Source organism: Ostrinia nubilalis, chromosome Z, assembly GCF_963855985.1.
Source record: "Ostrinia nubilalis chromosome Z, ilOstNubi1.1, whole genome shotgun sequence".
Taxonomy (NCBI): Eukaryota; Metazoa; Arthropoda; class Insecta; order Lepidoptera; family Crambidae; genus Ostrinia; species Ostrinia nubilalis.
The window spans coordinates 18206435-18233758 of NC_087119.1; the positions used below are offsets into that span (position 1 = coordinate 18206435).

General features: G+C 35.1%; 1 protein-coding gene and 1 long non-coding RNA gene across 4 annotated transcripts; one reads left to right on the forward strand and one right to left on the reverse strand.

The window, feature by feature from the left end:
- Positions 1-2391: 2391 nt before the first annotated feature.
- LOC135086662 (peptidoglycan-recognition protein SC2-like) lies at positions 2392-25466 on the forward strand. Of its 3 annotated transcripts, XM_063981435.1 has the most exons (5): positions 2395-2691; positions 21377-21541; positions 22001-22202; positions 22472-22584; positions 24995-25466. In XM_063981435.1, the coding sequence occupies exons 1-5, from the start codon at positions 2511-2513 to the stop codon at positions 25231-25233; spliced, it is 900 nt and encodes a 299-aa protein (XP_063837505.1). In that variant the 5' UTR covers positions 2395-2510; the 3' UTR covers positions 25234-25466. The 3 variants fall into 3 exon arrangements, with proteins under 3 accessions (XP_063837506.1, XP_063837505.1, XP_063837507.1); XM_063981436.1 differs by lacking the exons at positions 21377-21541; positions 22001-22202; positions 22472-22584; positions 24995-25466 and adding exons at positions 17516-17671; positions 17993-19623 and having other exon boundaries at positions 2392-2691; XM_063981437.1 differs by lacking the exons at positions 2395-2691; positions 21377-21541; positions 22001-22202; positions 22472-22584; positions 24995-25466 and adding exons at positions 15785-16250; positions 17516-17671; positions 17993-19623.
- Positions 7508-9960, reverse strand: LOC135086667 (uncharacterized). Its single transcript, XR_010260561.1, has 3 exons — positions 9672-9960; positions 9144-9347; positions 7508-8823 (listed from the first exon to the last, which is right to left on the reverse strand). It is a non-coding gene; the product is annotated as an uncharacterized LOC135086667 (long non-coding RNA).
- Positions 25467-27324: the final 1858 nt, after the last annotated feature.

Consider the following 27324-nt stretch of genomic DNA (forward strand, 5'->3'; position numbering starts at 1 on the left):
AAATTAAAGTAAAAATACTTATAACAATATCTATAGGAATGACGTTAGTAAGATTATTGAAGTCCGCAGGGATGTCGATCTATCCCTATTTCTTAGCTCTGGCCAAGGAATCCACCCAAACCAACGATCAGATTTCATTTATGTATGCCCATAAACCTATAACTTAATTACCTACCGTGTAGACTAGTAATCATTATCTACTTTTTTACCGACTTCATTTTACTATCTACTTAAAACAAAAAAGAAACTGGATAAGACACTAGGGTCTGCGAAACTCTACATTTGTGGATTCTAGCATGAATGCAAAAACTATCAAAAGTAAAATCTATCTATTCTTAACCGACTTCAAAAAAGGCGGAGGTTATATGTTCGGCTATATGTATTTTTTTTATCTATGTATGTTCACCGATTACTCCGTCAATTGTGGACCGATGTTCAAAATTCTTTTTTGTTCGATAGGGTACAATTCTGAGGTGGTCCCATTGCCACCAAGTCAGGGTCTGATGATGGGATCCTAGAGAAATCGAGGGCAAACCTCAAATTTTATAGGCACGTATTAAAGTTATTCAAGTTTATGCGTCTGATAGTCATCATCTAATGTTAATGAGGTGATGATGGAAGGTCAAACTTCGTAAGTTAGGAGTTAGATGATACTTTTTAGTTGCCGATATTTAAAGTAGGTAGCCTGTATTTTGTAGGGAAGATTATTTACACTTAATATGGAAAACTATAGTCTCAATCTCATTATACATAGGTATTAGGTATTGTTCATCTTCAGTGACAATAACAAGGATTAATCAACTAAAAAGCATGAAATAAATTAATTTTAACAAAAAAAAAAATTATTTAGCAATGTACCTAATTCGAATAAAACATCTTAAAAAGTTATATTACTTACAGAAACTACTTCAAGAGCTAAAGGTGCTTCGTACGGCGTGTATGATAGATAACAAACTTATCTTATATTCCTTGACCCCACCAAGTGCTGCTTGACTTGCTTTCTAGACTTTAGAATCATTAAAATAGAAAGTAAAACAGTTATTTAAAAGAGTCCAATACCATAATAAATGAAAATTAAGTCATAATAAGCTTATTTAAAAAGATGGAAGGAATGACATAGTAAAAGAATTTATCATTACTAAGTTTAACTACGTAGTATACACATATTCGCATTTATTTTGTGCTACAAATAAATCAACACAAGTAGCACAACTTAGATAAATCATGAGCTTTTGTTCAAATCTACATGACTTTCACTTGCTTTTTAAAATCTAAACAATGTAGAACATAATATTTTTGGCTGGTTTGGCTGGATTGGTTAGGAATATCTAACGGAAGAGAACTTTACGAAATCGAATCGGAAATGAGGAGATCCGTAAACGAACTAAAGTCGCTGACATAGCCCTACGGATTAACTAGCTGAAGTCGCAATGGGCAGGGCACATGGTACGCAGCACTGACGGCTGATAGAGCAGCAAGGTTCTGGATTGAAGGCCATGTACCTAGAAGTGCAGCGTAAGACGACCCATAAAGTCGACTGTCGACCTCATAAAGGCAGCAGGCAGGTGCTGGATGCAGGCCGCTACCAACTGGCCATTGTAGAAACCATTATGCCTATGTTTAGCAGTGGACGTCCTACGGCTGAAAAGGTGATGATGATGATGACCTAACGGAATATATTTAACGCAATTTCCTCCCAAACATTTTTGGTTCACTAAAACTAGCTCTTCTAACTCTGTTCTAAAGTTTGTCCGTTTATCGTGTGTAAATGGGAGCTACTCGTAGCTTCATAACAGTAATTTTGCACTATTTCATAATAGTAATTACATAATAACAAGTACCTATTTAAATTGCTTTAGAATTCTTAGTATCATTCCTCTACATTTAGGTAAGTAACATTTTCCTTGTAGTAACAAAAAATCAATCTGTATTGTCCACACATGTTTTGAGAGATCGAGAGGTATATTGTATGGTTTTTGTAGAGTACACAAGTAACTAGCAGCGAAAATGGACGAACAACCAATACGAAAAAATACTCAAACTTGGAGTTGAACTGTTTATTATGTACTGTGTGCTAATAAATGAAAATACGTGTATAATATCATAGATCTACTCCTAGATCATACGTCATAGTCAAACGAAAAAATGACTCCATCCAACCCGTGAAATTAATACTAAGGAACTTAATACCACTTCTTTAAATTAGTTAATTTGTGTCGGGAAAACCTTATTACTAACACGCCAGTTGAACAAAGACGCATCTGCCATTTCAATATACGTCATCACAAGCGCGTTTAGCTCACTATCTTTTACTGCACATAGGCCAATGAAAAGGACAGAAGAATTGCGAATTGTGACGGAACGATTGCAAATGTTTATCAGAGAGCTAATGTTTGTGTGGTATCGGAGTTAGTCGCGCAGCTGTGTGCAAAGTGAGCAGTCGTGTGGTCATCGACGTTGGGTTTTTCCAGTTCGGTAGTGCGTCTCGTAGACTGGTTATTGAAAACAACATGGCGAAGCCGGGCCTAGGCACCGAGGTGGTGTTAATGGATGAAGGGGCAATGGCGGCCCAGATGGGCCGGGAAACGCCTCACATAACCAGCTTGAACGTCACCAAATCATCCCGAGTGCATGTTGGGCCTAAATTCGTATCCGTGAACCAAACCATACAAAACAAGGAAATGATCAAAGGTGAGTTGATTCGCCGAGGCAGCCTGTTGCGAAGGATTTTGTTATGACTTACCAACGACCGCAGCGACCTCTTGATTTTACGAGGAAAATACAGGGTGGAAACGATAAGTAATCCCACTCGATTATTTGTAAACTATAAAAGATATCGAAAACCTGTTTACTGATCCTGAAAGTGCTTTACGAGCTCTTCCAAACGGTACCAATAATAGGTGACCGAATAAACTGGAACTATCCAAAAATGTAATGTTTCCAGTCTCCATACTAAATGTATTATGCCACACAATATTAGGAGTGTAATTTTTTAGATACGTCCAAATATTAGTTAAGCAAAATGCTTTTGAATTAAGACTAGACTTCCCACTTTAATATTAGTTAATATCTTAATATTGGAATTACAGAGTGTTGCTCTCAGACTTCATGATGCATTTTGACACCCTGTATGTTACGCTAGCGATAATTTGTCAATAAATAATTATTATGCTTGCTATAAAATGTATCTCTCCGCTCATTACGTTTGTCCAGTAACATTGTACCAGATACAGTGATTTATCGTAATTTTCTAAAACCTATTTGAATTGATGCGTCACTTAAATTCCTTTCTGAGCCATATTTACATAAGAATTATCGTAGGTTCATGGGCGAAGGAAAATATCTAACAAACTAACTATGTACAACACCTTACAGCACATAATGTGAATATTATTCAAAAGAGTTTTACTGTGTATAATCACAATATACTTAAGACATTTTCAGGGAAAACAATATTTTTTACTTATTACATGAAAGCGATCCATCAATCATGTAGATACCTAATTATTATGTAGGTAGCACCTATGATATGACAGTTATGTACTACCTGTTCATTCATAGTGCGTCTTGCCTTCCTCATAAAATATAACGTAGGTATAATGCCAATAACTTTGAACATACATTAGTTTGTTACTTAAGGATATAGTTTTATTAATGCATTTTACACTGATTAATTGATTATACCTTTATAGCCATAGAAGAAACTTAATTGGTTACTCACTACACCTGACTTAGTAGGAAGGTAAACATATCTAAACACAAAATTTTCGAAGTAGGTAAATGTATAAAAATAACGAATAAATAACCAGCCACTTAATAGAGTGCAATTGCAAAAACGGATTTATTCAGAGAAAAGCTGAAGCCACAGCTTTAAGAATTTTGCTAAGTTTAATTTTCTGATTTTAATTGGTATCATTGTCATTAATATTAAAACATGTAATAATTACACGCACTAGTTTCAAAAATCTGTAAATCACTACACTAACTTCTTTTAAACTAACATAGTTAGTTATAATGCTAAATAATTAAATACTTATAATTAGGAATTTGTTATTAAAATTGCTGTGCGATGCGTAGCTCATGCGAACTTAAAGCATTTAATGTACTCTACGAGGCAGTTATTAAAAAATAAGTACTCCTAGTTGGGTCATCATACAGTCGTATTACACTTACTTAGAGTAAACCTTGCTATCAGGTTATCTGTAAGTGTTATCTGCCTAGGGGCTTGTCGAAAATGTTATAATAGGTACCCAGGGCAACTATCACAGCATGGAGCAAAAATCCTTTGATGTTCATTTTTTTTCGTTCAATATACTGTTTAATTTGGTTAATTGAGGCGCACCTAAACTATTCCTCGAACTACTAGCTCACCTATGTTTACTAATATAAAGATTATTACTTAGTTACTAAAAAAAATTTATAGTTACTAAAATTAATAAAAAGTATCAGGGCAACATAACATAGGTATGCTTCGAGGAATTTACTTTATATGTACTAATTAGTTAACTTATTATCTCCGAAATACTTTATAATACGTTCATTCACAATTACTTTGTTTACAGACTGCTTATCTTCAGTTTTACCAGGAACTGATTATTAACTTTTTCGGAGACCGATCTTGTTTGTCTGCTGCACCGCGCTGAAAATACCGATTATAAATGTTACCATGTTATTGTGTCCTTTGGAATCTGTGTAAAAATTTTCCTTGAAAATACCTAGCTAGTTAGTCAACCTAGTTTCTGAAGGTTTTTCATCGTTTATTATACAACGTGCTCCTTTTGTTTCCGGAAATTTTAGGGGTAGGTATATTCTATAAATAAAAACTAGTTTCTAAAAGCATATTTTTGAAGATATTGTGGATTCTAGATTTAGAAGATACCTAGTTGATTTAGATTATAGTATCATCAAGGTACCTAGTTTTTTTTTTCAAAATTGTCACCTACACTCGACGTCAAATAAATCGCACCTCCCGCAACAATCATTTTCAAACGTATGCATCCTCACTTCCCACCAATATTGGTACCATTTAAAAGCCTAGTTCTAACCTTCATTTCATTAAAGGAAAGGTTTTTACCCCAAAAATGTGTCTTTAGAAGGATCCTGAGTCACTTCTTCAAAAAATAGGTAGTTACGCTAGAGCCAACTTTTATGGCTATAAAACTGTTAAGTTGGGTTTAATTGCTATCCATCTGTTAAAGAGGACACGTGAAATCATTATTTGGTTTTATAACCATAAAAATTGGTCTAATTGATCCCATAGGTGGGCCCAAAGTGAGGTATTTTTTCAAGTCACATTTATGGTATATGTTAATCATTTATTAAGAAATTAAATGTGTTTTTCTTTAAGGATATTTATTGGGCTTTCAAATAACACCAATATTGTTGGGGTACCATGATTGTGTCAGAAGAAAATCGTTAAAGTTCGCGTCGCGGAAGGTGCGGTTTATTTGATGTTGAGTATAGTCTTTTTGTGCAGACTTTTTATTGATACTAGATGAAAACCCGGCTTCGCTCGGGTGAAATTTGACTCATAATACACAATTCTAGGTGCAAAATGTAGATAGATGTTTCTGTAGTCATCGGTTCTCAAAGAATATTAAATATAGATTCATATAGCTTCGTTAGTTGTGTTTAATAAATATGGTAAATAAAAACTGCAAATGTTTTTACACAAATTATTTATATTTTAAATCAACATTCAAAATAAACTAAGACAAATTAACAAAACAATCAAATTCAATCGTTAATATAGGTTATGTAAATAACTCTTATTAATAGTCAGAAACGGGATCAGATAAGAAAATACTATTTTCATCAATATCTGGCTCCGGAAGTCCGAAATCTGTTAGTCTCTTTCCGTGGAGTTTTAATGTTTCATCAATTTCTTGTAAAGCCAACTGTTTGGATAATATTTCAGGGCGGGATCTTGTAAAGTCTTCGATAAAATGTGATGCAAATTTTTCCCAAAGAGCATTAGGATCAGTTACTTCACAAAACACGCAAATTAACGCAAACAGCTGTCGTAATTGCCGAGGAAGTTTGAAACCAATTGCTTCATCCAAACATCTTTCCCATTCTTGATCGTCAAAAAGCTGCCCCCTTGCTTGAGCAGCTTCTCGAAATGATGTGTAAATAATATTTTCATATTAATAAGTTCTAACATCTCTGAAGCAAGTCGGCCCTTTGACGTGAAGAAGTAATAGCCAGAGATAATATCGTTCCCGATCAGAAAAGGAATAATTGGGTCAATTTCCCAAACACATTTTTTGAGCGGCGTAGCTGAAAATCATATGTTTTTTATGACATAGAACTTTGATTTTTTTTTACACGAAAATATACAGAGGTTCCATTTTGAGGACAACATTATTATAGCCTGACCAGGAACATAAAAACCCTCGCCATGTTGCGGAAAATTAATGGTACTAATTTCTTTTAATGGCAACAGTAACTGAAAACTTCATTGAAATGTCACCTTGCATGTCAGTCTATTGCTGTCAAAGTGTAAACAAACTTTATTATAAATGTGTGCAATTGATTTTCTGAATTAAATTGCTAAAAACTTTTCATAGTCGTGAAAGAAAAGTGGTTCACAATGTGTTAAAGTATTTGTCGAAGAGAAATACTAAGGGTTCGGACAATATTTTCATTGAATAATGTTTCCGACAAAGGTTGTCAAATTGACTGACATGTTTATCGCATAGTACAGTCAACTATGAAAATTAGCTGTGGTTTGTTTCAACTACATAATTTAAAGTTTTTTGTCACTTTGTAAGTGTTGAGTTTTATGGAATTGGGAAAGAAGTACCGAGTTTGAAGCGTTCATGAGCAGACATTGTAGTTGAATATTCAAGTTCAGAATTTGATTATTGATGAATAATAATAAAATCCTACTTGCTCGATTGATGGTTTCATTTAATTTATTTAAACCAGTTTACCTATAATATAATATTTTTTGTTAATTTATGAAAATATTAAATTAGCCTATAATCCTGAATCCTGATACATAAAGTTAGCCTATTAATTTAATACAGGTACGACTGTACCCAGTGTTGCACTATCAAATGCAATTGACGCGCCTCTATGCCAGGGTTTTTATGTTCCTGGTCAGGCTATAATGAGTATTTTCTTTTACAAATTCGACAAAAAATAATTGAACTAAGCGTTTCTAATTTTGGTGCAGTGTCCACATCCTTAATTTCTTACGATATGTATTTTTTTAGCTGAAGATCAAAACAGAACTTAGGGAAAAAGTATATTTTTGGATTATACAATCTATCTATTATCTAAGATTACCAAATTAAGCAAGTTTCCCAAATAACTGTGATTAAGTCACGTCCTTAAGTTTTGTCCGCGAAAAATTTATGATTTTGGTGTCAATAATGAAATAGCTCGTCAGTTTCTTTAAAGATCAAACAGGATTTAAACACTCCCATCATTCGTTAGGTTTAGTACCGCCCCCGCGAGCAGTGACGGCAGACGGGTGCAAGACCTCTGCGTCTTCCCGCCAAAAACGTAAATGTGTTGTTTTTTTTTAAACGGACAACAATTCTGCAATTTTGGTGTCTTTTTGTATAAGATTTCTAAGCTATTCTTTTTAGTTGAATTCCTCGTATAATGTAAAGGAACTGTTTTCATACCATGTGTTAAAATGTTATTGTTATATTTAAAACAGATTTCATATAATTTAGCTTTTTCAACGAGAATCTAATTTTGGTGAGTCAATTTTGGTGTTTTTGGTGGTGCACCAAAGCATTTTTAACCGACTTAACTCCGTCAATTGTGAATCGATTTTCAAAATTCTTTTTTTGTTCTATAGGGTACACTTATGTGGTGGTCCCATTGTCACCAAGTCAGGATCTGATGATGGGATCCTAGGGAAATCGAGAGTAAACCTCAAATTTTGTAGGAATGCAATACGTTTTCTAAAGTTATTCAAGTAGTCATCATCTAATGTTGATGAGGTGATGATGGAAGGTAAAACTCCTTAACGCTTAGGAGTTGGAGGATAATTCTTTAAATATTTTAGGTAGGTATGTACATACAGTTGTATTATTTCAGGTATTTAAGATGAGCTGATGATGAAAGGTCAAACAACATAAGTTAGGAGTTAGATGATACTCAATACTCATTTGTTGATACATACATTGACACATGATACATTGATACTTTTTAGTTGCCGATATTTAAAGTAGGGAGCCTGTATTTTGCTAGGAAGATTATTTACACTTGGATTGTGATTAAGACTATAATTTTCCATTACAAAATGGAAAATTATAGTCTTAATCACATTAAACATAGGTACTGTCCCTCTTCAGTGACAATAACAAGGACTAATCAACTAAAAAGCATGAATAAAAATAATTTTAACAAAAAAATTAAAACCGACGCCAACAATCACTTAAAAGTAGAAAATAAGTACGTCGTTATTTATTTATTAGGACAATATACCATGATTAATATTTTTGGAGTCGGTGCTGGTAAATTTAAAACCATTTCTTGAGCTTGGCACTAAGATATGACCGACTGACAGCATATTTTCTAATTTTGGTGCTTTAATATAAATTTTGGTGTTCTCTTAATTTTGGTGTAAGGAAAATCTAAAAAACTACTGGACAAAATTTAATGTCTTAATCATTTTAGAAACAGTATAAGTTTCCAATAAATTTGATCTATAATTAAAGAATAAAAATACACAAATAACAATTTCCACCAAAATTAGGCAAAAATATGCACTTGTTGAAATTCACCCAATTATACATTCTTGCAATTACTTTATCAGCCGCTGACTGAGATATTCGTGGTTGCCACTGTCCATGGATAAATCTGAAATGTGTCGGAATTTCAGTGTAAAGATATTGTCGAGCACTTTCATCTGTTCTGTTTAGTTCAAAAAATGCTAATAATATTTCTGGAATTGGCTTTAAGACTGTCTGGGTCTACCTTCTACTACATGTATACCTTCCCATTATGACAACAATTTTTAAAATGATTTTTAATTTTTTCACCTTGACATTGAACACATTCATAAATCATAGAACCAACTGAATGTACTGATACTTGAATGGTGTTATTTGAAAGTGCTAAATATAAATAGTTAGTCCTGGGGGGCTGATATTCTGTACTAAACCTGCTTGAATATTTACGTTTTTTCGGGGGTCTGCCCGCCATTTGATATGTTTTCTTTCTCTTCTTCTTCTAAAGAAATAAAATCACTGCTGACTGACAGCAGCTGTTTTTCCTTTTTGTCCGAAGAAGCATCATCACTGCTGACTGACAGTAGCTGTTTTTTCTTGTTGTCCGAAGAAGCATCATGAATCCTCGATTAGCGTCAACTCTCCGTTATCAACCTTAAAAGAGAAATATATTTATGAATAGCTAATTTAAAGCTTTAATTTAAATTTTTAATGCTATATTGTGTTACTCTTATTAAACATATTTAATAAGATGTGATGAAAAAATACACGACATGCAGGAATTGAACCTACATCCTCGACTTCTCCGTTGTCGCGCTCTTACCATCTGAGCTAACTGAGTTTAATAAGAGAAATATATTTTATTTTTAGACAAATATTCAAATAATAATAAGTATTGTGAATGTATGTAGGTGTAGGTATATCCTCCCATCTCTATATTTATTTTACTTTACTCAGTGACCTACACTATTAACTTACCTGAAAGTCATCAAATAAATCTTGTGATGCAGCAGAAGCAGCTTTTTGCTTTTTAGGAAAAAGGTTTGATAGTGCCCGAGCCTTGTTTATTCTTAACTGCCTAATTGTTTCTAAGCCACAACACTCGCAATAATTGAAATTATCTGCAAAAATATATTACACAATTATTTATAATAAGAACCAGCCGAGCTCAAGTGGAACTTGCGCATGAAGGAGTCTATTCCGTTATCAGAAAAAACGGTGCAAAAATCGTGTCTGTTTCTGTATTTATGTTGATAACAACTCAACACAGGCTATGCATGTGGTCATACGATACGATAGTGCCGACCCAGCCAGGACGAGGCCTGTCCCGGTCAAACCGGTATACCAGGGGGCACGATTTTAAGGAAAGACACGCTCTGGGATGGGAGAGGACGGCCGACTAGCCGCTGCGTCTTTTAAACCGCAACCGGTCGACCACAACCAAGTAGATATGCATCCTGAGCCTGGTCTAGGAAAATAGGTAAAGACGGGTTATCGTTGATAGGACTGAGCGTTGATGCGATGAGATGGGCGGTCTGGCCTTTGATGGTGGCTTTGGTTGTTCTTGGTTCATATACTGCTGCTAGACTAGCCTCGTTGTTCTCTTGATGTCTGCGGTACTAAGTTCTTGTCGTCTCTGTATCTTCCGGATTAATTATTTCTTCTACTTCTTTTCTTAGTGTCGTTGGAAGAACTAAATGCGTGGTGCGATGAGATGGGCGGTCTAGCCTTTGGTGTGGGAGGTGGCTTGTTTATTCTTTGTTCTCGTACTACTACTGGACTAGCTTCATTGTTCTCCCAATTGTATCGTCTTATTTTCTGCCTATATATTCCTCCAGGTAAAACATTTCTTGTATTTCTTTTCTTTAGCTTAATCTGGCTTTTAGTGAGACGGCTTGGTTATTCTTAGTTCTTGTACTGCTACAAGACTAGCATCATTGTTCTTCCGATTTTATGCTTCTTTTCTTGATATTGGTGGTCGGACTGAGCGTTGATGCAATGCGATGGGCGGTCTGGCTTTTGTTGAGGCGGCTTGGTTTTTCTTAGTTCTACTGCTACAAGACTAGCTTCATTGTTTTTCCAATTTTATGCTACTTTTCTTGATATCGTTGGTAGGACTGAGCGTTTCTGTGATGAGACGGGCGGTCTGGCCTTTGGTGAGATGTCTTGGTTCTTGTACTGCTGCTAGGCTATCTTCCTTTTTCTCCTGAGGTCTGTGTTAGGTAGGTACTTACTGAGTTTTTGACGTTTTCTTTCCTTTACATGTTCCGGGTCAGATATTTCTTATGCTTCATTTCTCTGTGTCATAATTGAGTTCACTCTTTTCTATTTCTTGGATAGTAGATGTTTAAATTTTAGTTCCATTTATCCACAACCTCTGAAAAACTTGACCCTTTTGTTTTTTTTTTTTAATAATTACTACGGCGATAACTGTGGTTTTGGGTTTTTGTCGTCTTCTTTGTTGTCTGTTTTCCCTGAGTCGAATATTTCTTTTTTTTTTTTTTTTTTGTCTTGGGCTAAATAAATCTTCTCTTTTCGATTATTTGATTTGCACTTTTGACTATTCAGTCGATATTATGCGGTTCTGGGTTTTTGTCGTCTTTTTCGCTGTCTTTTGACATTATTTTTCCATATCTAGTGTTTCTTGTGCTGCTTTTCTTATTTATTTTTATGGTGGGTTAATTTAGTCTTCTCTCTTTCGTTTCTTGGATTGTGCTTGATGCGGTAAGCGGACGGCTGGCCACTAAAAACGGCATTTTTAGGAGCGTCTTCATATTTTCCTAACATTAAACGGTTCGCCTTGGTGTAATCTAATATGATTTCTTTTAGTTCAATGATCTTTATGCAGGGTGATTGTTACATTGAGTTTCTTCCATCGTTTCCGTTAAGTTTTTATTTTTTCACTGTTTCGTTGATTTTTTTTCGGTGGATATTTTTTATTTCTTTTAGTACTTAAATTATTTTCCGATGTCTTCAAGATATACAACATGATATTGTCCTCTCAAGGCAAAAGACATTGCTAACTGCCTCGTTGGATTAGGTTTTTATGCTCTTGGTGAAAGTATGTATTCTCATTGAAAAAAATCTTATTAGATTCAAATTTTCTGGTTGAAATCCGTTTTCCGACAAAGTTGCAGCAGAGCTTGTTGAGCTGTATGTGTACACTGTAGGTTAAATTGCTTTCGATCTGAAGTTTCTTATTGGAATACGTAGTTTCTGCAATCGATTTGAATATTTTGTGGTTCCTATAGGATTTCGTTATTAAATGGTCAATGGCATGGTTTTGGTTCCAGTTTTTGAGTTTTCTTGCTATTAAATGAGTTTTTTAGGCGGAGTATATCTCTTCTGTCTATGATGAAGACCCTTTGCAAAATTCCTTGACTTCTCAGTGCATTTAAGTCTCTTAAAACTGTATTATGTTCGGTTACTCTTTCAATTTTCCGATTCCGGTAAGCTGATGTTCTATCTGATAGTATTTATCTATGCATGTGTAAATATGGCAGTAAATCCTGATTCTTTTAGGCTCAAAATTTCTTAGATGATTTTCCAGGTACCTGGTCTGCTCTTTGATTGGTGATTCACTTGTTTCATCCACTAGGTATATTTTTCTCGTTAAAATGTACAAGATCTTGTCTGGCCGCTTTTTGATCAAGTCTGGGATACATAGGTTCATTGATTTGGTAAGCTCTTTCTCAAAGTCGATATTTTCCATCGCCAGGTAGTTTTAAAGTGTATGCCTTCATTTTTTAGCTGTAGAAAGGGGCTTATAACTAGAGGGTTAGTGAATTATGACTAAGGTGTTAATAGTATTTTGTATTGTCAAAGCGTCAAGTCTTTTGTTTTTGACCTGCTTTCAACAAAATGTTAGTCGGGCCACCTCTTTTTTTGTATGAGTTGTACTTTTGGTTGGTGAATGGTTTACGACATGCAGATGTGACTAAAAGCAAAGGATCTCTACTAGCTGTTGTTTCAAATTTTTTTTTTGTGTATTTCGTGGCAAATGTGTTTAAAGTGTCCATCTACTAATGGTAGTGCAATAGTGAAGTTAAATTTTATTGCTTTTGGAAACTTTTTATGGCGACCAGATGTTGACCTTTCTTGGTACGCGCTTTGAAATTGTGTGCAATAGATGTCTGTTATAGAATGTGTTTGGTGAAAGTTTTGTAGGGATCTTTCTTTGTTTATTTATACTTATTTATTATTTATACCTACTATAATGACATGCAAGAAGTAGAATACAATGTATTCTACATACATGTAGACATGTAGAGTACATGTGGAATCTGTATGTATCAAAATTATTAATAAAAATGTAAAGTTTATGGACCAAAAGTTAGAGCTATTCATTTGACAAACTACGATCTATGTTACATATTTTAAATGGAAATACTAGATCATAATTATGCGTTTGCTTTAGTGCTATTGGCAAGATAATTGACAAAAAATATTTACATAAATATAAAGAAAGAAAGATAAGGAAAGATCTCACCGGGTTTCGTCGGATTAGTTTTCTAGGCTTTTAGCTTAGGCGCTGTGCTGGTCACTGTGTACTCGCAGCTTTTTTCTCACCTACAGTTTTTCTCACTCAAAAATACCACTAATTTGACCAGCTGACTATGTTAATAGTTAATCACGACTATGATTTCGGGTAATTTTCACTGTTAGAACATTTGTGTTTCACCGTCGCGTCGGCGTCAAACGCCATTTGTAAGTGCCTTTTAGGGTCGGACCGTCTGGAGCGCACGTGTTGCGCACGTCCACTCCCGAAGGCTGCCCAAAACGAACCCACAGGCTATGCATGTGGTCATTTATTATTATTTTTCGGGTTAAATAAAAAAAAATATTAAGCCGCTTACCGAGTATAATGTTGTCGCATTCCACACATCGACTGCACATTTGCATTTGTTTGCAGTTTCTTACTAATATTTTGCCATTACAAAAATTGCATGTCACTGGAATTTATCACTGTGCGAAACTAAATGACATTGACATTTGAACTTCAACTTTTATGGTTATGGCTAATGGGTATTTCTCCGGATCTGGATTATTTAGTTGATTACCCCGACCTTTTTTATTTTTTAATTTAGAGTAAGTTTAGGTAAAACATTTCAAAATAGACATTGTTACGTGCATATTTTTTATATTGGCCCATCCGTAGCAAGCAGGAATAAAAAGTTATGTGACATCAAAATTTTCATGGTCGGGGTAATCAAAGTTGGGAGTCAGAGTAATCAAAAATAAAACAAAATATTTTATTTTCTAAGGTTTTTTTAAGTTATGGTGAAATAAATGTTATTAAAACTAGCCATTTGTTATTCTGATGTATAAACGACAATATTGTAAAGTTTCAACAATATCTGATAAGTAGTTGTTGCGTAAAAGAGTAAAAAACTTTCGCTTATACATATAATACTAGTGACTCAATGTCCTATTGTCTCCTATATGGGACAGAAGGCGTCCACAACTCAACAGTCCTCCATCGCATTCGGTCTTGAGCTTTGCGTTTGATCTCGCTCCAAGTCTTGCCGATCTTCTTCGCCTCGTCTGCTACAGTGCGCCGCTATGTTTTTTTGGCGCGACCACGTTTGCATTTTCCCTGGGGGTTCCAATCTAGAGCCTGCTTGGGGATATTATCGGGGTCCCTTCGGAGAGTGTGGCCGATCCAGTTCCACTTGCAGCGTTTGATCTGCTGGCCGATCGGTATTTCGTAGCAGAGCGTTCCAAGAGTTTGTCGTTTGGAGATTTTGGAGAATTCGGCGAATACAGCGGCTGAAGAAGATCTGCAGCTGGTGCGAGATAACCTTAGTGGCCTTCCACGTTTCACACCCATAGAGCAGAACTTTGGACCCGAATATTTTGATCTTGCGTGGGTCAATTTCCGTAATTGCCATACGGCTCAAAGTTGTGCGAAGGTAGCTCTGGCCTTGGCAATGCGCGAAATGATGTCCTTTTCGGTACCTCCAGGCTCTGACACGATGCTCCCGAGGTAAGTGAAATTGTGGACTCGTTCCACAGCCTCTGCACCAACGGTGTGCAATTCCTCACACCAGATCGCATCTCTTGGGTCTTCCGATACTGATACCCTTGCTTTACCCTTTTTTCGGCACAATAATTAGAAGCCCCTTATGCCAGTCATCTGGGAGTTCCTCTTCCATCCAGATGTTTTCGGCGACAGGTGTCAGGACGTTGACGGCGGAGTTTACATCGGCTTTCAGCATTTCTGCGGTAATAAAGTCGAGTCCAGGGGTCTTGCCAATTTTGAGAGACAGGATAGCCTTGGTCACTTCGTCGCGGGTTGGTGGGTTAACGTTGACGTCGAGCAGCCTAGGTGGAGTAGAGTGTCTCAGGTCCCACAGAGGCTCAGGCGTGGTGGTGGCGACTGTTACACCGGTAGGGCGGAAGATAGGATAAGATATTATCATTAAAAATATGTATTAACAGGATTTCATATTAGTAAATGGTTATTTTTGCTTATTAAACGTTATTTAGTTAATCATTCATTAGTAAAATTACAGTTCTATTGATTACCCGGTGACAAAAGTCGGGATAATCAAGGTCGGGGTAGTCAAAAAATTAAGGTTTATCCTGAGCCCTGCCCAATCTGTAAGTTGAATCCCAAATGTTTTAATACACAAAAATGCGGTTACATGGACCATTATTCCTGTACATTCTGAAAAACTTTCCATGTAAAGAAACCTAAAAAAACAGGATAGAGTAATCAACCGTGCACTGAACCAAGGTCTGGGTAATCATATTCTTATCTCGATAACTCCGAAATCTTGCGACGAGTCGCATTACCGGACACCTCGGCACGGAGGCCACCACTAAAGGTTCACGGGGGAGGATAGAGCTCGTTTCTAAATTGCGTAGCTAGGGACGTAGGCGCACATTAACGACGTGTCGGGGTAATCACGGTTAACGCCCGGACACAACTTCAAATAGTTATTTTACAAAACCTTTTAGTGATATAATTATATCGTATTTAATTTATCAATGTTTATTTAATCAGTAATCGATTACATAAGCATTGAAAGCGATAATAATAACGGATTAATTTATACGAGCAAATTTGTTCTGAAATCGGGAGCGCGGACACGCCGTGGTAATCAATTTTTGACGACTTACGATTTTTTTTAAATTACTTAATTAACTATTATTAACTATCTCTGTGGTTTAACAACAAGAACCAAAGTTATACTATTAGATAAAAATATTTGTTACTAAAATATTATGATATTCGGGTACTTTTTGGCCCCGGACACGTGATTTTCTTGGCCGGTGGAATGACCCTAATATTCTTTTTCTGTGGTTGAATCGGCCAATACCAGGTTTAAAGAAAAAACACATAACAAAGAGTATATCATAAAAATCGCGAAACGCACTGATTTCCATTTATTTATGGATCGATGACAACCCAGCAAATAGTTTATAATAAGGTTTTGGAGTTGATCGCATAGTGAGTGGATGGTGAACTACTAAAGATGGCGACAGCGGTTTGTTTGTCAGTGCCATCGGAATTTAACGAAATTCTCCATTATCCGAATTTTGCGGATATAGGTATGTTGTCGACTCAAAATCGTTATTTTTTTATGCTTTGTTATTCATATAAGGTTTCGATCCAGTCTACCGTACCCCTTGACGAAATTATTAATATAGATAGAAGAAGTGCATGTAAATTATGAATTATTTCAGTGAAAAAATAGTACAGTTAAGTTTTTTCGTATGAAAAAATAAGTCGAAAAAATTTGTTGAATTTAACAAAAAATGTAATGCCATTCTATTCTTTGAAGTGGTCTTATTAATAACCTAGAGTTCCAGGAAATCAAAAAGAGCACGTTGTATAAAGTGCACAATAAGAACTTATTACCTACTGGTTGGCACTTGCCTAATATAAGTACTAGTACTTTGCTAATTATGAGTATAATCGCACCCCACCTCAAAACGAGTAAGTACCTATATGACTTACATAAAAGAAGAATTATTTTTGTACTGATTGGATTTTCTATTAAGGCTGGCCAAGTTAAAAATTGACAGCACATTATCAGTGCCTTACATTTTGCCATTAACCACAAAATGCCACAGTGTTTGTTTGCCATGTTGGACGTTAGTGCACGTGCCCAAATTCTGAAATTCTACGAAAAGGCGTGATAGTTGATTTAATCCACGAAGGTATTGTCGTTAGGATGTTGCCTCTTAGCAGTACAGTATAGCTAGTTAAAACCGGATTTCATATCCAGATTTAACTGGATTTATCGCGTTTGGCCCTATATTGCTGTTTGCTAATTGATAAAATCATGTCATCGCCAAATAAATACGTATTTCGTGTAATACCTAGTATTTACTTATCATACTTAGATAGTAGGTAACCTGTAGGTACATAAATTCACAAGAATTCGAATAGCATGTATTAAAATAAATTAAGCAATGCTTTGATAAATTTTGAATTCTGGTTGTCAGATGAAGTTTGCAGATACAAAGGCAAAATAGAAAATGAACATGATGCGTTCATCTTCATTTTGTAATTTGCCCCCCTCATCATTCACTACTTAGCATCTAGAATTGGTCGGAGCGACGCCTTGAACCGTATTGCATCCATCCAAAATAAAGAGTAAACTACTATTCCATGACTTGCACCTTTTTGACCATGGTGGTGACATATTTTGAAATTGGTTTTACAATAGTGACTTATTTGTCTTAGAATAAAGAAGTGTTAACTTAGGCCCGTTTGGTATTTTCTTTGAATTGTCTCATTGATTGAAAATACCATAATATTTTGAACCATAAAATCGTGTGATAATTAAATTGAAATTTAAATGTTTCAGGCCGCTTTTTGGGCCTTGAGCTGATGTCAGGAGAGTCTACGCGAAAGCTGCGTTGTAGCGTGGCGGTTTTCCTGTGTTGGGCCTTCCTTGTCTCCTCAGGCCTCGCAATCTACCTCGTGTATGTAGCCTTGTGGCATCAAGTACGACTAGACATAGGTAAATAGACCAATGTCTGTGTATTTGTTTACGGGAGACGGCCGCTTCAATCCTTAACCTATAACCTTTCGATCAGCACAAACACTAACATGCATGAACTAATTCTATTCTTCTTTTGTCGAGGCGAATAATCCTAGTATCAGATTTTATGAACTTCATCGCAATTTAATTTAACAGCAATCTATCAAAATAAATGCTTCGGTCCGTTTAAAAGGATTTAGTTAAATACAACGCTAACACCACCAAAATATGTCACTGCTATTATTACTAACAATAAAATATGTTGTACTTACTCTTGATGGATACGATATGGTATTTTAGGTTTAAAGGAGCCTTGGTATCTTCGACGTGAACAATGGCAGTCGATCAAGAAAGGAAACAGCGATGAATATTTGGCTCTACCTGTCAAATACGTCTATATCGGGCACAGCGCTGGAGCGTATTGCGACCAAAGGTATTCGTGCATTAAAAGTGTCCGACAAATCCAGGATGACCATTTAAAGTTAAATTGGGACGACATCGGTCCCAACTTTCTTGTTGGTGGAAAGGGTTTAATATTTGAAGGCAGAGGAGCAAACGTCCTCGGGGCCATGGTGGCCAAGTGGAACAAGAAAGGCGTCAGTGTTATGTTCCTGGGTGACTACAGGACAGACGAATCAGACCCACTTCAATTTGAACACATCAATGTGTTGCTGAAACGACTGCTGGAGCTTAAGGTTTTGGCACCAGACTATACGGTCGTAGGATACTGCCAAATAGTAACTTTCACGATCAGCCCAGGACCAAATGTGATGAGTCATTTGAAAAACATAACCAATTGGGACCCAGTGAATCAAGATAAATGTCTACGCTGAAACAGGGTGCTAATAAGACATCAACTAAATCATGACCTTAAGTTGATTCTTACTATGCTATATGCTCATGATAATTAGTAGTTACTTAGGTGTTTAAAATTAATGAAATATTAATTTTATTGAGAAAATACTAGTCAAATAATTAATTATTTAGGTCAAATAATTTTGGACGTTATATAAACTCTCCTGTTATCCAAGAATCTTGTGTGTAGGTATTAAATATTGTGTGTTTTATGCTTATGGTCTTGTTATGGAATAATACCTACTTAATTAAATGTAATAACTTTTCGGAATGATTAGCTTGGTTTTATGAGAGTGTTTATAATAATTTTATTGGATTGTATACATAAGAGTTCGATGATTCTAAGTAGATAACCCCTATGTTTAATGTTAAGTTTAAGTACTAAATTGATTGTACTTTATACTGTTTTATTGCATCTAAAGCGGACTTAATTAATAACGATAACTTCTACAAAATAATACCTAATAGGTACCTACTGTTTTCAGTTTAATTTGTATGATTGTGTTTACACGTATTTTGTCCCTAAAATAGTGTAATCGGAGCTAAGTCACACAGCTATAGCTTAGTTAAGTGCATAATTATTCAAACGGCACTTAAAGCTCGATTCACACTTAAGCATAGAATCTTGAAAGTAGATTCATACTTGATCATGTCATGTACTGTGAGCCTAATTAAATTTAATTCGTTGCCAAATATTAACACACCACAAGTGCCAAATATTGGTCAAAATTGAATAAATAAATATTTTTCATTTTAAATGAATTCTAGGTAAATGCTTAGGGTGACTCTATTTTTGGGACAGCTCTGTAACGTATAAACAATTGATCTCACATTTACAGCTTGAGTGTGATCCATAAGATTTTGGATTATGATTTCTGGTTTGAATAAAAAAAATACCTACTCATTAATAGCCGCCTACTTACTTTAATAAACTGTAGAGAATATTATGAAAAAAAAAACATAAAGTTACATAAATGTTGCAAGTAAATCACAAAATTCATATTAAAATATAATTTTTTATTAAAGTATCATTACTACAACGACGAACTAAAGAAATAAAACCTTTAAATATTTCACATTGATGTTTTATTATTGTCATAATATTAACATGGTACTTATTATAAAGTATGAAATGGTAAAAAAAAACAGAAAACACGATTTATTTTCAAGATTGAAAACTGGTACTGATTATTATTTATCCTAGTTTGTTGTTAGTCCAGTAAATAAAGCATTATAGATGGAAATCCGTGGAACACATTTCACTTAATCCTCGGAAACTATGCGTCCTAATGACATGACTACTATGAACAAAAAAAGCTTATTCAATTTACTACAGGTGAAATAGTCAAGTTTTTCTATATCTTGTATAGTTTTCGCGGCATCTGCTCTAGAATGTCTATAATATTGGAAATTTTATTTTTGTCTTACATGTTCCCATCAGGAGAAAATCGACTAAATCAACATTCAGCAAACATTCTAGACATGCGGGAGCATGTTAAGCCTAGTTTCAGGGAGGGGACTGCACCGTACGTATATTTAGACGAACCAATTGGAGCCACTTTTGACCTCTCATCACTCAAAAACTACTGTGCATTAACACTTAAAATTTGGCTCATGTGTTGAGACTTGCAAGATAAACATTAGCTTAAAATTTCATAAATCTACCTCAAACGGTTCTTTAGGTATTGACGTTCAAAAATCGACATTTTGAACACTAAAATTTACCCTCCGGCTCAAGGGCTATGGGTGGGGACTTTTGCTATGTTCACCTCCTATATCTACTCTTAGTTTACAAGTACAAGGAAAATAATTTAAATAATATATTAAGTTACCTACTTAGGTCCAAACTAGACCGCCTGAAGTGTATACTTACATATGTATTATTTTGTAATACATATGTAAGTTAAAGTTAATACAACAGAATAATAATGTAGGTATAAGTACCTACCTAATACTTTTAAACCGGACCGCAGCAGGACCGGTCTTTGTGGAAATCCTTGAGGGAGGTCTTTGTCCAGCAGTGGACGTCATTCGGCTGAAACGAACGAATGAACTTCAAAACATGACAATAGTCTAGTGTCTAAGTAAGCCGACTTATCTGTTTGTTGAACCTTTTCTTGATTCGGGCTACAGCACAACAAGGTAAAACACTGTGGCATTTTATGCACTTATAAAGTGGAATTTTGCAACTAAGATGTATGATACTAGCTTTTGCCCGCGGCTTCACCCGCGTGAAATTTAATTTGTCACAGATCGTCATAAATTATAGCATATGTGTTATTCTGGGTTATAAACAATAATCCTGTGAAGTTTAATCAAAATCCGTTCAGTAGTTTTTGCGTGAAAGAGTAACAAACATCCAGACATCCATACAAATTTTCGCATTTATTTAATAATATTAAGTAGGATATAGCACATCACTACATAAACTTTTAATCACAGGAATGTACCCGATACCAATAATTTACGATCGTCTTGTAAAAACAAAATCGCTATCGGAGCTACGGGCAAAGGCCATTGCAACCACTACGAATAGGTAGATACTTATTGCACACTGCATATAGAACTAAACATAAAAACATTTACAAAACTAAAAAGTAAAAACTCGTTTTCTACTAAAAATCAACGGATCTGAATGGACTTGTCCTCTTTCCAGTAGAGGATTGAAACCTCAGCTTACAATTGACTCCTTTTGATAGAGCCAGTACCTACCTACTTCACAAAAGAACTTACATTTTCCTTAACAACACAGATGGTTAAAATTCAATAATTTTACTCATCATCATGCATGTGGTATTTAATTACCATGTTTAATTTGTTTTCTTACAGATCTACCTTTTCACAAATATGTTTGGAGTATAATTAGAAATACTACAAAGGCTGAGCGTCTGTCCTGCCTAGCGGCTACTACAGCATTGATAGTAGTCATCTTGCTCATTATTTACTACACCCTGTTTATGAGGAAAACGGACCAAGACCAAGGCGTTAACTATGGTAAGCTTAATGCACCTAACAAATATTAAGCACCTAGTGTAGTAACAATATAAATTGATTGTTCAAGACTAAAAATTAATATCCGAACGTTATGAAATTATCTTGGGGGAAAAGAAATATTTAAAGGATAGGTAAGACAGGAGATTTTAAAGAAATTTATACCATCCCACTACTAGTTATAACTTAGTCACAATACCTACGTAAACGAGATGGATCAATATCGATTAGTACATTATTGTAATTGGTTACGGTTTCTGAAGTAACTGATAAAATTGTTGCTAAGTAGGTAGAAACCATGTCCGTCGCTTACAATGTGATATGGTGGCAAACATAGAGCCTTTCAGTCGCAGAATAGCTTTAATCGGTTAGCCTCCTCCTCAATCCTTCCTTTGTAATACGGCTACAACTACTACGGCTCCTAGCACTTTTCGTCGCTAAAATCTTTTTGAATATTTATAGCTCCGCATGAGTGGAACATAACCCGAGAAATGTGGTTGGCCGACGACTTTCACCACAACTCCACGACTGACACGTATGATCCTCTCAAATTGGTGATCATCCAACACACGGTCGGCGCTGAGTGTCACACTTTTAGCGACTGCTCAGCCAATGTCAGAAGATTGCAGGAATACTTCCTGAAAGAGCACAAATACGATATACCGTAAGTACCTACGTAACTTACGTACGTAAACAGCTCTCAGTTTTTTGACAATACCTACATAACGCTTGCTGATAAATTAATTGTCAATAGTTAAGATTCCTTAATTTTATTATAATATTAGAAAAAAAAATTTTCCAATGCATAAAACCTATAATAAAATAAAAACTCTACTATAGTGTAACGCGGAGCTAAGCCTTATTATAAAGCCCATTAATTAATTATGTAGGTACCTATAACTATGTTAATCTGCCATTAATACTTCTTTTCAGCTATAACTTTTTAATTGGAAACGACGGACGAGTGTACGAAGGTCGGGGCTGGAACCGGGAAGGTGCCCATACTTATACATTTAATAGGTGTTCCCTTGGTATTGGTTTCATCGGTAAGATAAATAGTTTCATAAACTCGTTTATTTGTAATACGAGTAGTGTCTGTGTCACTTCTAGTTTTTTTAGCTATTGCCAACAAACGAAAATCTGAAAGAGAAAAAAATACTTGCACTATTTAGGTCTTCGCCTTTTTTTTGACTGGAAAATGCAAGCAAAGTTTAGCATAAAAATATATAATTCAATATACATAAATACAAGTATAAGATCGTAAATTGATTACATTAGGTTCTCGATTTAAGAATTGTGAAAAATATAATAATACCTACTTTATAGCTTTATCGAATACTATCCATTACATTTACAGGTCCTGTACAGCTAACCTTTAGTTATGAAGGCACTTAACACAATATTAGATTAGGTACCTACATTTTGGTAGCAAAATCGATTCTATTGCATTTCTATAAGAATCTACTGTGTTGAGCTTGATGTGCCATCTGACATTGATCCTTTTGTAAAATGGTAGTGTGTCCAAAGCTTCAGTTATTGTTTAACATTCTCATTCATATTCACAATATTAAATGATAACAAACTTTAAACTAGTGGGTATGTAGGTGCCACTTCTGTGTTCGGGTGGTTACAAACAATGCTTCCATACATTTTTCATTAACGAGCCTATTGCGAGAGTAAAATTGAACATGTTTTCAGGATGTTGATATTATTTCTTGAAATTTCATATTTTGAGTAACGATAAACTGGGCCCTAAGCATGATTGGCATTGACTCTTATGATCCAACATTTATTACTTAAGTGTACCTCGGCTAGTTTATCTTATCGCATGCATGAATAACCAACTATAAATATCAATTGTGTATCTCTCGTATACTAACATACCTACTACTTTTTGTGTCTAGTTGATGTGACATTATTTTAAAAGCGAACCACCTCTAGACAATAGCTAAAAGCTACAATATTATTCCTTCTTAAGTTTTCACAGAGTCGAGCATTATCAAAGTGGTGAGTTCAAATTTTGCAAAAATCCTGACGAACCTACGTATCTATTATGAGAATCTTATCATCGACACCTGACCATGTAATGCAGTGTGACATCAGACAGCTAATAAGTTGGTTTTGGTTTTTGGTTGGTTGGTTTATTATATGTAGTTGTAGATATTTTAGTCCAGTCATTATAGTAAGTTCACCTCGGAATTCGAGATACCCAGCTGTAAGTCTGTAAATACGTGTATATGGACACCCTAAAAGTTGTCTCAAAACCTACAGGGTAGGGTAGGGTGTAAGCAACTATTAAATTTCAAGGTCAACGGTCACAAAAATCGGTTTTTTGCGCTTTTTTTAGAAATATCTCATTTCCTATGGGTTTTTTGCTATTTGTATTTATTATCAATATTGTAGAATACTAAATTCTCTACGTTTAAAAAATTTTTTTATACGGTGAACCGTTTTCGAGATAGAGGGCGGCCGCTAGTACTTATAATAAATCTGTAGAGGTCAATTCTGTACATGAAATATATTTTCAAAATAACTATCAGGGGGTGATTAGTGATCGATACTGATGCCAAAAATGCAATCAGTAAAATTTTTGTCTGTCTGTCTTATAATGAAATCAAGTTTAGAACTATGCTTTTAAATAGTGCCAATATTGGTGGGAAGTGGGGATGCATACGTTTGAAAGTGCTTGTTGCGGGAGGTGCGATTTATTTGACGACGAGTGTATAACAATTCCATCTAAATCGGTTCAGTCTTCATAAAAGCTCTACCTTGGAACTGAAAAACGGAAAACCTTTTTACGTAATTCCAGTTTCCTACCTACCCATTTTTTGCCTCTACATATTAAGGGGGACATTGGCTCAATGTTACCAGAGCGTTGCGCGTTGACTCATGTCAAAGGTTATACTCGTAATTAAGTTTACATTTTTTTTTAACTTTGAACTCCTTTGTTCTTCTGATTAATTTCTTTACGGGTCCAATGACAGTTTAACTTTCCCCCGGGACAAACTTGACCTTTTCACTGGTTGGGTTTTTATTGGCGGTCAAGCTGTAAATCCTGGCTACACAGGAGTTGCAGCTGTGAGATCGAGAGGCGTGAACTTTCAAGGAAAACTATAACGGTTATGATAGATCACTTAGTTTAATAATAATAGTCGTTTAACTCATGTATTATAAAATTTCATACTAATAAAAATTCCTTAGAAGAAAATATTAAAAGTGACTTTAGATGAAGTAATTGCTTGTTCTGAAATACCTATGTATTACGGAACCCTACACTGTGCGCGGTACGACACGCACTTGGCTAATTATTTGTACATAGTTTTTGTTGCAGTTCAAGCAGAAACACTCTGTATACTAACTAGATATTATAAATGCTATGCGATTTTAGTGCTTAATTGTCGATTTCTACTGGTCTACTACTTAATCACAACTAATTTTGATATTCATTTTTATCAGGTGACTATCGAATTACAAACGTCACTACAAGTCAAGTGGAGAGGCTCAACCTGTTGCTCGCAGAAGGTGTGTCTAGGGGTCACATGGACCCTAACTATTACATAGTTCCTGCAAAAGACCTACAGAGCACGGAAAGCCCCGGGACGAATTTATACAATCTAATCAAGCAGTGGCACACATACGACCACAAACTACAGTTCAGAGGCAGATCGTGTGACCAGATCTATGGAAGAGAATGAAACTAAGGCTACTTAAAAAGCTTTGCATCACAAACTTGTTATAATTTACCTTATTTTTATACCTAATTTTTAAGTCAGATTTTTATGTAGAAGTAAGTAAATGTTATTTTTGAGATAAATATCGACAGCACATCAAGCTAAAGTTGTAATGAATGCTATTTTTTAACTAATAAATAAGTATGTAATTAGCCTGATGGGCTGTTGCTGAACATTAGGCTATCTAAATATGGATGTGGTTGTGGATTTTCGTAAAATAAGTGTCTGTAATGTTAAGACTACATATACAAGCATCACAATCCTATTTGAGAGGATAACTTCAGGACTAAAAGAAGCATAGTGAACTCTTTATAGTTTCTAACACAGACATTAAATTTTAAGTTAATAACTAAGTACCTTTGATAAAATCTTGAAATAAATACCTAAACTTAGAAATCTGGTCTGGGGAACCAACTTCTTAACTAAGAATAACTATTCAGGGTTAACTGTTAAGGTGGGTTTGACGTATACCATCCCATTTGCATTTCGTCACGAATTCAAAAATCCACATTAAGTACCTACCTATGTTAGTACTAAGTGGACGGGCGCGTTCCATGACGTGGTTCTACACGACAAACTAAATTGTATGGACGTACTTATAGGAGCTTTGCTACGAATATAAAACCAGCACGCTTTATGGTACGTAGCAATGTGAACTTAAATTATTTATGTTTATTGTTTAACTATGTATTTTTAGTTCATGGTTTTATCAGGGGTGTAATTTAGTGCAAAGTACCTATACCTACCTACGTATAGTTTATCTTAGATGCAAAGCTAATATGTAATTAAGTAATGTTTCATTTACATGTTATGGTTGTGCAGGGTTCAATGATCAAAAATTAAAAGCATTTAAGTGTCATAATTATATCATTTAGGATAAGTAAGCTGCGCGGTTTGTAAGTTAGACAAAACTACCAATGAAATTAAAACATTACAGCAGTCGATGTTGTTAATGTTTCATTCTTAACTGTTAAGCAATAAGATTTCCAAGCTACTCTAGAAATACAAGACTGAAGTAGGTACCTACTTACCTATTTTACTGTCTTTTCCTGAAGCCGTGGAAGTGACGTAGTTTTAATTTTTATTTTAGTTCTATTACCCGATACCGGCTATATGGAATAGCTGCAAGTCCGCAATGTAATTCGTTCACATTAAATAGATTTAAATACTGGATTACTTGTATTGTGTACCTATTTACCATTGATATGGCTATTTGACAAATTAGGTTTGTTATGTTAGGTAGGTACCTAGGTTAAGCCGTTGAGTTGCCGGCTTATTGAAATAAAGCCTTATACAACAATAAAACTCGTTTTCCAATGTCTATGTTGTTTGTAGTACCTACTTATTTGCTAACCTGTCCTTTTACATTCAGATCCCGTTTATATTTTGAACTTAGTAGATAAGGTTACGGAAAGACAGCCGAAGTCTATTCAATAGAATGACAAAACCATAGCTTTTACGGCTTCGTAGGGTTTGCTGAAGCGGACTCCTTGAGAGAACCTACTCTTTATCTGTGGAGAGAACTTGAAAAGTGATTTTTCACTGTTCTGTTTCATTTGCCAACACTCATGCATGTTCACGAACTGTAATAAGTTATTAATAATAATAAACAATAAATACGGCTATAATAAACACTGCTACTAAATTAAGAGGCTTCAAATTACCGCCAAGAATCCAGACGCTTTCCGTTCCCGCCAAACATACAACAGTTAAAAATAAAAAATACAATTACCTACTATACAATACAATACAATATACCTACTACTTACTTTTGCCAGCGGATTTTTTTAAGTGGCCGACTTCACTAGTGAAATTAGAAATCACTTAAAAATCTTATTTTTAGATTAGACTTCAGAGCCCCGATTACGGTAATTTTTAACGTCTCCAATCCAGACGCGTTTCTGATTCTGCGATACGATTGGTCGTTCAACAGCGTACGTCAGCTGTTTTGACCAATCGTATCGCAGAATCGATGAAGCGTGTCTGGATTGTAGACGTTAAAAGTTACCGTAATCGGGGTGCAGAAAATGATATGTTTAAAAAAAAACAAAAACT